Source organism: Prorops nasuta, unplaced genomic scaffold (assembly GCF_024137725.1).
Source record: "Prorops nasuta isolate Cenicafe-Biocafe unplaced genomic scaffold, Cenicafe_Pnas_1.2 PNAS00018, whole genome shotgun sequence".
Taxonomy (NCBI): domain Eukaryota; kingdom Metazoa; phylum Arthropoda; class Insecta; order Hymenoptera; family Bethylidae; genus Prorops; species Prorops nasuta.
In genome coordinates this window covers 3,936,016-3,948,182 of record NW_027116815.1, presented here as the reverse complement: position 1 = coordinate 3,948,182, position 12,167 = coordinate 3,936,016, and the positions used below count along the sequence as shown (strand labels likewise).

General features: G+C 38.0%; 2 protein-coding genes across 7 annotated transcripts in view; both read left to right on the top strand.

The window, feature by feature from the left end:
• The window catches only part of LOC136780134 (neural cell adhesion molecule 2-like), a 162,516-nt gene extending 155,225 nt beyond the window's left edge, over window positions 1-7,291 (top strand). For 2 of the 6 annotated variants that reach the window (XM_066738260.1, XM_066738259.1), the window contains exons 13-17: window positions 1,440-1,784; window positions 3,601-3,915; window positions 4,878-4,972; window positions 5,223-5,486; window positions 5,746-7,291. In XM_066738260.1, coding sequence (XP_066594357.1) covers window positions 1,440-1,784; window positions 3,601-3,915; window positions 4,878-4,972; window positions 5,223-5,486; window positions 5,746-5,826 — 1,100 coding nt within the window. In that variant the 3' untranslated portion in view covers window positions 5,827-7,291. Of the gene's footprint in view, window positions 1-1,439; window positions 1,785-3,600; window positions 3,916-4,877; window positions 4,973-5,222; window positions 5,487-5,690 lie in introns of all 6 variants that reach the window. The other 4 variants (XM_066738261.1, XM_066738262.1, XM_066738264.1 and 1 more) reach the window with 4 other exon arrangements.
• Window positions 7,292-8,938: 1,647 nt separating this feature from the next.
• On the top strand, window positions 8,939-10,371 carry LOC136780156 (ribosome production factor 2 homolog). The gene is made up of 5 exons (XM_066738327.1): window positions 8,939-9,069; window positions 9,160-9,292; window positions 9,364-9,803; window positions 9,871-10,015; window positions 10,084-10,371. The coding sequence occupies exons 1-5, from the start codon at window positions 9,047-9,049 to the stop codon at window positions 10,270-10,272; spliced, it is 930 nt and encodes a 309-aa protein (XP_066594424.1). The 5' UTR covers window positions 8,939-9,046; the 3' UTR covers window positions 10,273-10,371.
• Window positions 10,372-12,167: the final 1,796 nt, after the last annotated feature.

Here is a 12,167-nt window from a genome sequence, read left to right as displayed (position 1 = left end):
ATGCTTCTTATTTATATTGGCACTTTTCCAATTGATTGATTTACGCAAACTTAAGAGGATGCTGCTATACATACGTTGAGTTCCTTTTACAGTAATGCATACGCTGCACGGCCTTGCCTTTTTTTCCCTTTTCTTCTTCCTCTCTCTACTTTTACTTCTTTTCTTCTCTTCCCTCTTCTTTTTCTTCTTCTTCTTCTTCTTCTTCTTTCATTCCTCGCCACAGAAAGTTGGGCAACCTCTATCGGGAAATAGCTTACAGATAAGGAGAGAGAGATGGTGGTGGTTTCTCTAATTTCACGGGGGAGCGTAAAAAGTTCAGGCAAAATCGTTTTTCCAAATTAAACATAGCTTTGATCTATCTCGTGCAATGAAAAACAGTTGTAATACAGGATATGAGAGTGGGCGAGATCTACCACTAGACACTTGTCATAACGGAAGTGAGTTTAGTCGCACTAGCCGTCCGACACTGCTTAGTGAATTTTATCGAGAATGCTTGCTACGCTTTGTCCCTTGCATAGGCGTTCTTTAGCTAATTGCCAGCAATTACCCTTTGTAGAGGAGAACCGCTCTGACATTAAGGCACACGACAATAATACCGAGGTAATTGGCGACAATCCAACTATAGAATTCCTTCGTGCATCTCAATGCTGGGAGCGATAGTAGTCTCAACCTAGCTGCGGCCAGATTTTCAACTCCTAATCGCCCAAATCTATAAAGCCCTTAAGAATTTCTATCTCTCCGTGCTTTTACGAGTGGGGAGGTTTCTGAAAAATTGATATGTCCTACCTATATCTATTATTCTATACGAGTGACTCGGTTTTTACGCTAAGATTTTTGTTTCTTTTTATCGTATCGAGTTAAAGGGACGCATCGATCGCGGTTAGAGAGCCTGGCAGTTGCACTTCCGATTTCCGAGCTATATCTATATATTTATGTGCTGATAGGATTAAAAGCGTAAAAGGTGGATTCTTGTTTGAGGCTCGGTCGCGGTCGTGTGGCCAAGGACGAATAATTCATCCCCCTAAGGGTAAAAGCGCAAATCCTGAAGCACGGCGAGTCGAGATGTTTTTTACGCGAGGGCAACCCTTGGCTTTCTAGTCGGGCCCTTTTTGCACACCCACTTGTATTCCGAAGAGCCGAAACTTTTTTACTCCCCTGTCCCCTTTTTAGCCCGTAGGACATTACCCTCGGGTAATGCTTGAAACTGGTAAAGTTGACGAGGGTGAGATCGTAGGGGTTGCTGGGTGTTATTAGGAATTGAAAGGAGTGAGTAAAGAGAGAGAGAGAGAGAGAGAGAGAGAGGAAAATGGAGAATACAGAAGAAGGCAGATGAGAGAAAAAAAGGGAGAGAGAGAGAGAGAGAAATGAGAAAGTAAAGCGAAAGTAAAAGTGAAAGAGATGAAAAGAAAGAGTTGTTGTTTGTCGGTTTAATCCGACAGTAGGTGAAAGACTGGCGCGTCCACCGTCCCCGGAGAATTGCACGATTCGCGAGGAGTCCCTGACGATGGTCAGGGTAAGCTGCGCCGAGAGCGAGTACTTCGAGGCCAACACGGCGACCTACGTCCTCCAGGTATTCGACGCCGAGACTCGGCGTCTTCTGGCATCAGCCACCAGCCTCAGTCCTAGCATGCTCGAGGTGACCAATCTACCGGCCGAGAGGAGAGACTCGGGACTCGTCCTCTCCCTCAGGATCATGACTGCCCATGCCACCAGCGACGCCACCGTCCTCCACTCGTCGCACTTTGTGCACGAGGGTAAGGCTCAGGAACACCAACGCTACCCAGGTACATTAACTCTCTCTTCACCTTCGAACTCCAAAATCATTTTTCCAATCGCGTCAAATTCACCATTTTCTGTATAACCCTGTGATCCGCAATAATCATAAATATATATATATATATATATATGTAGTTATAAAAAATACATCGGCAAAATTCTTTGAATTTTCTTTGTCGATTCATTTCTGGAGAGTTCACAATCTCGGCTAGAAATACAAAGGTTAGGAACATTGAAATGGAATGGATGGGGAGAAGGCTTGATTACAGTATAGGACGTGGCGTGAGTAATTTAGGGGGCTCAATGAGGGACGTGTACCGTGATTGTTTTGCTAATCCCCAATGCCGAGGTCGAATATTGCGCGCCTCTTGTGCGAATACGCGCTTCTTGCGGCTAAGTTGACGCCGCGCGAACCAACTTCCTCCTTCCAAGTGGACAGCAAAGCCGCGCTTGTCTACTGATTAGAATGTGCCAAACTTGCAAACTCCGCTAGCCGGAGCCACGGCTCCTGCCGCACGACCAACTTTGATAAGCACCAGGCAGAAAGACCGGGACGGAAACAACGCCAGTCAGATAAATAGAGAGTGAGAGAGTGAAAGAGAGAGAGAGAGAGAGAGAGAAAGAGGGAGGGAGAGAACAATCCAGTATATTCATCTCCTTTCATTAATTTGCCAGATTTCATCAAGCTTTTCCAACAAACTCGACAAACTTCCAAATCTCGACTCTCTGATTCATGCGAATTTCATTATGCAATTTGTCCATTTTTTCTTTTACACCGAAATCCAAATTCGGCAGTTGCTCGATAACAGCTGCGAGATGGAAAGTCTTATTCGTCAACTTGGCGGGCTTTCCTCTCTCCTTGCAATTCTCCAATTCAACCGCATTTTCATTAACTCCTTATCCGCACAGTTCTGACGTATGCATATATATATATATATATATATATATACATACGATGTATACATACTGCAGATGGAATCCAGTTTTCAAATAGGTTCGATCGCTCTCATCGCTTACTTTTTCTCCCACGACCGAAGAATTATGGCTGCGCGAGAGGTTCTTGCGAGAGTATTTTGCTTGGTTGGTTCTCGATTTACGTCGAACTAAGTAGTACGAGTCAACGCTTGGTACAGTCAATGCGAAACACTTGAATCGACGCGATGCTATATATATATCAAAAACTATATATATAGAGTACGTCGAGCATCTAAAATTACATGTGGTAACCTCGCTTACAAAACAGGATGGACACGAGTGGGGGAGGGCTTCCGGCTAGCGTAATTACATAATTGTTTACCGTGCCAGCTAAACGCGACGACCGCTTCATCAAAGTTATCCAGCTACGCCTCGTACATTGCCAACATATTAATGGTTTCATGAAATTTATCGAACCCAATTAACAGCATCCATTTGAAACTCGACAAAGCCGATCCTTTCAAAATCCATTTTAATCGCGCGCATTGCCCTTATTTACGCGCGTAGACTACACGTGTATTAGTATATATTATATATACATATACAGAGTAAATGAAAACTAAAATCCTTCGTCCAGTGGAAAAAATCGAAATCGAGCGATTCTTATACTATAAAACGTACAGCCCGAATCGCATGCAAGAAAAACACTAATTTCCTTTTTATTTCAGCTTCACTAAAGCTCGTTGCTTTCATTAACAATGGGTCTTTGTTTTCAGTAGGATATTAAGTTTTGGTTGGCTTGGGGCTGGAACGATATAATAAGAGAAATAAGAAAAGGAGAGGGCTGAGGAAAAAGAGATTGTTTTTGAAGAAATATGAGAAATGATGATGGGATGGTGGTAACACCAGGTGGTTTTGGCAATGTTTTAGCGTTGACGCCGGTGATGCTGTCGCTTTCGGGGCCGTTGCTAGGAGCCGTGGTGGGGGCAACTGCCGGCCTTCTGCTGGTGATATTCGTGATCGTGTTGGCTGTGAGACTACGTCATCGACCGCGGTCGCAGGAGGACAAGGATTCCCACGACGATGGTGGTATGGCCAATCTCACAGGCACAGCACTCAACCCAGGAACCTCGACGCTTCATCGCGACAAATCCGCTGGCCTACCTCTCACCGACAGCGTCGAGAGCTTCGAGAAGAACCCGGACATCATTCCCCATGCCAACGGTACGGTATAACTCATTTTTCTATGTATACATATATATATCACACAATTTACCAAGAATTTCCGATGGAAAACACTGCAGTGCTGGATGTATATGAAATTTATATAGAAAAGTAGGAACGGACAAAAAGTGGAAAGGTATACTAAATATAAAGAGAGGGGAGGGGGGAGGGGGGTAGGAGAAAAAGCTAGCTGGACAGTGACGTCAGTCATCTTTTGGCCGGGCACGCCGCGTGTCTCTTAACTCTCTCTCTCTCTCTCTTTCTCTCTTTCTCTCTTTCTCTTAAGAAGAAAGAGAGTATAGAGTGACCACGATATTATATACGAGTGAGTTTCCCGCTAGGCCAGTTACGCTACGTCGGCCTTCGCCTTTTTGCACTGTCGATTTTTCTCCCCTCCCCCGCTGCACCCTCTCTTTAACCACCTTTGCCAACAATCCAAGAGAAATTCTCGAAGCAATAAGAAACGAATCGCCAACAATTAGTCACTCGCACTCTCCCTCATCAAACTCCCACAATTCATCTCTTTTTAATCCTGCAACGACTTCTCGATGCAAGTTCCGCGATGAATTTCGATATCTATATTATATAGCCAAAAGTTTCCCCTTTCGATAGACGATTCGTCTCTCCGGGTCCTAGGAGAAATTTGAGCGATCAATCTCGGTAGCGCAGTTATATATATATATATATATATATATACTTGTACAGTATATATGGGTACAGCATGATACACAGAATAGCTTTCCATTTGGTTAATTAAAATCTGGCTGTTTTCGTTGCCACGTATTAAGATTGAAAATCCTCAGAGCTCGGTAGATATTTATGTTCCCTCTTGATAAATCGCGAAGCTCTTATATTCGAAGCTCTTAAGGTAGCGAATATATGTGTTTGCGTTGTAGCGCAAGTGCTACATTATATATTAGTCTACGTAATTTCGTAAGCACGTTTCTCTTCTGTTGGAACAGAGAATTCTTATACGGAGCTCTGCAAGGCATCCTCGCCCCGCTGCACAGGCCAACCGCAACGCCCACTCACCTCCGGCTACGTTGCGACAAATAATGTAAGTCAACTTTCGAAGGACTATAAATTTTTCAGCAATTCTACATATTTTTAATTCTTCACAAATTTACTATATACATATATATATATACACATACACAGAGAGTATAGCATAAAGAATGAATGTACACGAAAGCCGAAAAGAAGGAAAAATGATTGAAGGGAAATATATATATATATATATGTATATATAGCAGAGTGTGGAAGTGTGTGCGGAGATTGAACGGAAGCATTTGCACGGATGTTTGCAGGGAGCCGAATTGGCATATGCGGAGTTGACGCTACGACGAATTCCTCCAAACTGCTACCCACCCGTCCAAATAAGCAACATGAAGCGACCTCAGCTGTTACCGATGTCGACTCTCGGCCCAAGACAGCCGATTCAGGAAGCCACGATTTACGCACAGGTCGCTAGTCACCCGAAACCAATTTACGTGCCACCTCCGCATCCATACATGAATCGGCCAGTCGACGAAACTACTGCGGAGACTCCATTAATCGCTCACGACAATAAGGTAACTCACCGAGGCCTAGAGAACCCCCCCCCCTCCCCTCCCCCGCCATAACCTCCCGAACCTTATCCTAGCTCTCATCTTTACCGCACGAATGCACCAATTAAGATAGCCATCGCCTAATTTAAATGCATACACAGTATTTTCCAGATAAAGAACTTTCATTTGCATTCTACGTTTGGCTCTCGCTCTAATTGTTCTTCTTAGTTTTAGGAAAATCAGCGAAATTTCTAACCGTTTATTCGTGTTGCTGCTTTTAAAGATACCGACCATCAGCCAATCGGGCAACTCGATTTGGCGCACAGACGCAAAGCCTATTTCGAGCAGTACGACGACCACATGATTTCCGACGATCACCGAGGAGTCTTTCCCGTACTCTTGAGCGCCTCTCCATGGGCGTGGCGTGGCGACAAACTACGAAGATCGTAAATAAACAAGCAGCAGCGTTTCGAGAGACGATCAACGGATCATAAGAATCCCCTTGTACAAAGTACAGCTCGCGACGGATACGTTGAAAAGCCAATCGACGCTCGCTCGGTTCCTCTTTCCTTTTATAGAACGAGTATATGTATAGGTATCTGCACATAAACTACTATTTATTTCGCGAGCGGAGCGTCAACCGAAAAAACAGGCGGCATGGCCGCTAAACTTTTATATGCTTTTGCCTTTTCACCGTTCCGCCGTATACCATACTGTTTACTTCGTTTGCGCAAACTTCTCTCTATCACTCTTCTAATTATTATTATTATTATTATTATTATTATTATTATTATATACTATATCGTATTGAAATTATTGAGTATAAAAAATGTTGCAGATCGTAGCGTTGCGACTCGATGGTACATCGTTCCGCATCAATCGAATCTTTTGAGATTTTAAGAAGAGAAAAGTTTAAAATTCAAGTTATATATCGATGGGAAATGTTTTAAGTGCAACTTTCGTTATCGAGTCTCTTCTCCAGCGGGGGGTTTTTTGAAAGTAATTGAAAGCTTGTTACTATAGTGGTAAAAGACTTTGTACATATACTTTTTGATCGACTTATGATATAGACGTACGTATTTCACCGATGAATTTCCACGGTTATTCGTGTCCAGCGAGGAGGGTGGGAAGCCGTGAGCGATATTTCATACAGTGAAAAAATCTTGTTTCTCTTCTCGATCCAGTAAATACAATAAAACTCGTACAATATTGTTGGCTGTATTCGGAAGAAGCGTAAGAGAAACGTTCGTTAATCGCCAAGAAAGCCTGTTGTTTCTGTAAATCACTATACCTAAAGTTTAAACAATTGAATCGTCCACGAGTAGAGACATCCCTACTCTTTGGTGTCTACACACAAGTACAAAGCGGATAATCCGTTTCTTTTCAGTATTATCCCATGCTCTGTTAGTCGCTATTGGAAAACACGCAATTGTAAAGTAAATCCCAAATATACATATACATATATTGTATGCATAGAGACAATGAGAGAGAGAGAGAGAGAGAGAGAGAGAGATTTATATTGGATTGCGTGAGACTCAAAGAGAATTTGTCCCGTAAGACATAGTTTATATACTTAAGTATTTCAAGCGGTTATCAAGTAATTATAATCGCTCTTGGTAAATTCCACTTTTTTCCATCCTCTTTCAGTTTTCAACTCTCCGCGTACAGCTTGTGTAGTGATACCGCGTATGTATACATATGTGTATGAAGTATTTGAATTTGTAGAATAATTATGAAAGATGCTATAGGTAGCTGAGAGATGCCGTAAATTCCAAGAGCTTAATTAAACGACGATATCGGGAGAAAGAGAGAGGGATGTGAGAGAGAGAGAGAGAGTGATGAGGAGGGGGGGGGGGGGGGGCAACGGCAACCAAGTGACACGTCACTACGAAAATTGCTCGCGAGATTTCAGTAAAGCTTTTAACGGAATTATAACGGTAATTCCTCAAAGAAGTGTCTGCTTCAACGTGGAAATCAACGATGTTAAGGGAAGACTGAAAGAGATATAAATGAAAGAACCGGGCGAGTACGGGAAACCTAGAGTTTCTACTACACATACAATAGTTATATATGTATATGTGCCATTTGTCAATCCTGAAAAACGCATGAGAGGCGAATTTCACAATTCACCACCTTCGTTTTCATAATTTTTATTATATCACGATACGACTGATAACAAACAAAAACATTTTTGTCTTATATGAAATTTGATCTCGATGAAAACGACCAAATCAAAGCAAAGCGAAAATGCCACTCGTTTCGACACTTTTCTACGATTGGATAATTATTATTAATTAATCTTTTAGAAATTTCACACTGATCGCAGGATTTGAAGTATCATTACGATTATGTTCCGAAATATGTAAAGTGGAAAAATATAATAAGAAATATTGTTGCCGCAGGAAAAATAATTAGAGAGACGCTATGAAACGTATCTGTCCTGATAAAATGTTAAAAATTCTTCCATCGACGATGAAGATAGGAGAACTAATAAAAGTATGAGAGAGTGTTTTTTTATCGTCTACATAATGAACTAATTAAAAGCGTATTTGTATATTTCATGGTTTATTACGAAGATTTTAATAGACATAAACAATAATCAGGGTTTCAAGTAGTAATCGAATAAGACGGAACGTAGCAAGCCCATGTGCTCAGTTTTTAACACGATTAAGGGTTCGTGTGAAGCGGATATTAATAAAAAAAAAAAAAGAATGAGAAGGCGCGTATACCGAGATAATATTAAAGAGGTCAAAATCTGAGAGACAGATTTCGTATTTTAATTATCCGATAACGAAAGACTTTGGTATAATTGTTAGTACGCGATATGTATCAAGTATTATATAATGAAGCAACAAAATGGTTTTAATTATTATAAGACCTACATCAATATACGAGTATCACACGCGCATATGAAAAGTGTGTATGCGCAAAATAATTAAAATCTTTTAATTTTAAATGACTTTTCAATATAGGTTTACCTATGTAAAGTAAGAAATAATTGTGCTCAATAAATTTCAATAAATAACAATTTTGCCTATGCTAATAACAATTATTATTGTAATTATTTTTGTATAGAATCATAAGATATACAAACTAAATAATATTAAATATATATAAATATAAGATTATTATAAATATACACAATATTACATGTATATACGTATATAACTAACTACATTTCATTGCAATGTAATAAAATGTAAAGTTATCCCTAACCCATATATTAATTATGTATTGATCATATAAATTTAAGTTTTTAAGTTATATAAAATTTCGTAATTAAAATTACATAATTCATTTTAAAATTGAAATTACCGCCATATTTATTTTCCTAGATACTTTTATAATAATTACTATGTATAGGGGATTTCATTGCATAGATAGATTTTTCTCTCTCCTCTCATTGCTTTCGAAAACTTCCCTAGAACATACGATTGGTGCACCTGATTAAATTATGAGCAAACGACGAGAGCGCCTCTTCGGGGCTCTTCGAGAGGCTGCTGGAACTTTTAGTTAGGAAAAAGATACGCCACCACGTGTTTTGTTATGCATTTTGTAACATTCGTAACCTAAAAGTAGCAAACATGCCTGTAATCAACAGAATCGTGTAAGTATTAAAATAATATGTGACAGCTTCTAAGTTTGTAAAAACAGATCAATCCTTTCTTCAAGACCTCTCAATCATTGAACCTTACAGAAAACCTTCAACCCATAAAGGAAAAAAAGCAATTCTAAAGAAATCGCCTAAACTGATAGAAGATGCAAAACAAGCATTATGCATAAAAGGCCGCCATACTTCCCAAGTAATAACAGATTTTATGAAAGATTTGGTAAATAAACGTAATAACATTTATGAAGTAGCTGCAAAGGTACAAAACTAATTGTATTTATATTATTTTAGTATGACTTAAAAAAACCTCATGTTCAAATGATGCAAAAGAAAAATGATATACTTCCATTCGAAGATGTTACACCTATAGAGAAATTTGTCCATAAAAATAATACTCCACTTTTTATATTTGCTTCACATAACAAAAAGCGACCCAATAACATTATATTTGGTAGAACTTTTGAGCATACATTGTTAGACATGGCAGAGTTTGGAGTAGAAAACTATAAAAGTTTAAAGGATTTTAAAGTACCAAAAATTTCAGCTGAAATTAAGCCATTGTTAGTGTTTAATGGAGAACTTTTTGATACCAATCATGAATATGGAAGGATAAAGAATTTGCTTATCGATATGTTCCAACATGACATAGTAGAAAATATCAGGCTTCAAGGCTTGGAGCATGTACTAAGCTTCACAGCTGTGGATAATAAAATTTTGCTGCGTAGTTACAGGTAAATTTTGTGTACCAGTTTTATTTAGTAACTTTATTCTAATTTGTTAAAAGAACTAATTTTTTAGAATTCAATTAAAAAAATCAGACAGTAGAATACCAAGGATAGAACTAGAGGAAATTGGTCCTAGGTCAGATTTATTGTGCAGGAGAACAAAACTTGCTTCTGAAGATCTGTTTAAGCAATCTTGCAAGAAACCTAAAGAATTAAAGGTAATACTTTTTCTTCCTTATTTCATTACAAACAGTATGAGCTATTAAAAAAAACCTTCACATTGCAGGTTAAAAAGAAGAAAAATATTTCCAAAGATACATTTGGAACAACTTACGGGCGTATACATGTGGGCTCTCAGAATATTAACAGCATACAAACAAGAAAAATGAAAGGTCTTAAAAAAACATTAGCTGAAAGAAAATTAGAAAAAAAACGAAGCAGTACAGAGGCAGCGCTTGTGGAATCTAAAAACTAAAAACAACTGACAGTTAGATTAATTAGTAAAAAAATTTGTATTAAAAGTTAATGACTTATAAGTTAATTGTATATTACGAAGTAAAATTTAATTAGGTCATTTGGAATAAATTATTTTTATAGTTCCAAGTGAATTCCCCGTTCATGTAATCCTGAAAGTAAAGAAAAAACAATATTTATCAATAAACTTTCTAAAATTGTCAATTTTATGTTTTAAAATGATTATTTTTAAACCTTTATTTGTACGCGATACAAAAACAATTTTGACCGAGCATCATCAGTGAATCATCATATGCGGCCAACAGAGTTTTATCAATCTTTATTTAATTCCATTACTCGAGCTTTCACACAGCCCCTAAACTTTAGAAAGTCTTCAATGATATCTTCTACTTTCATAGAAGAATTATTTGCAATTATAACGCTCGAAATACCTAGATTTAGGGTCGATTTCTTTGCCCAAATGTACATACATGACCGCCACTAATGGCCTGCAAGATTTTTTGGATGGGTTTAGGAACCATACCTCCCATGGATTTTTCCCCGCCTGGACTAGTTTCTACATTGAGTGACTGGAAAGAGTATAGGATATGTATGGTAGACTATCCTTTTTTAAATGCCTTAAAGAGAAAGAGAGAACCTTATACCGCGTTCAACGGACTTCAACGTGGTTTCTCCAGGCCTTCGTTTCTTATTTTCCTATCTCGGACGTCGCCATTGCTCTTCTCTCTCTAACTCATGGATTTCTATCTGCGTCTTTGTCTAAAATAATTCTACGCCACTGCGTGATTTTTTGGTGAGTCTATACCACTGGACCTATCTGTGAGTCTTGTGAGAGTAGTGAAAAATGCAGAAATGTCAAGTCTGACGCGCGGATTTTTAATCAAACGAGTGTTAGTATAAATTATTGTTAAAGAGTTTTAATTTTTTGAAAAATATTAATCTGTTATAGTGAAGTTATAAAATTTTTAATGACTTTTCTGGATTATCGAAAAAAACAGGTATAATAAATTTTTTATACTTCTAAAAACTTACATTACGTATTAAGGAAAAATGTAATATAATTCTTGTCAAAATTACCTTTAATATTTAAATCTATCAAACAAATAGTTTCATGAATTTAAATAAGAAATACATAATAAAAAATATTATTATAATTTTTTAAATAAAATGCAGATCCTTGCGTATTTATTATCATATATAGTTAATTGGTAAAATTACTGCTAATTATAATGGCTCTTTTTCCCAGGTGTAAAGGTTCTACGGAAGGTCCTACCAAGAGTAAAGTGCATACGTCATGTTGATTTCAACCAGAGGAATTAAGCAATGCTAAGGAATGGAACACAGATTCAGATTACGCAGCATGCTCTCCATATCTATAATAAGCCAACCTGTTTTCTTAGATAAGTAATATTATTGATAACCATATATAAAATGTATTCACACATGATCCTTTGTGGTTTCTCTTATGTTTCGCAGGTCAAATTTTCTAATAAAGCTGATGAGCTGCATCCAATTGGTGAATAAAAATGAGGCCAGGCTATGTGTCAATTCTGCTGCTTCAAATTTGGAATCTCCATGCAGAAGCGAAATGGAAATATTAAAAAAAGATTCGTTATTCAGATATTATTTAAATATGATCTAAATGTATCAATATGGCAATTCCTGGCAGTGATTTTTCTAACTTGTTATATCTAAACTTATTTTCTTTGCTGTTTTAGGTCCAGTAAATATTAGATTTGGCCTTCAATATTTGGTTTGAATAACTGTCCTGCATTTGAATTGAAGATGGAAGAAAATCTTATATATAGAAAGTAGGGTACAGGATAATGAATTAATCTTTCAAAATACTTTTCTTTTCTTTATTTAGATTACGTTTATATATTATACTGTGATTTA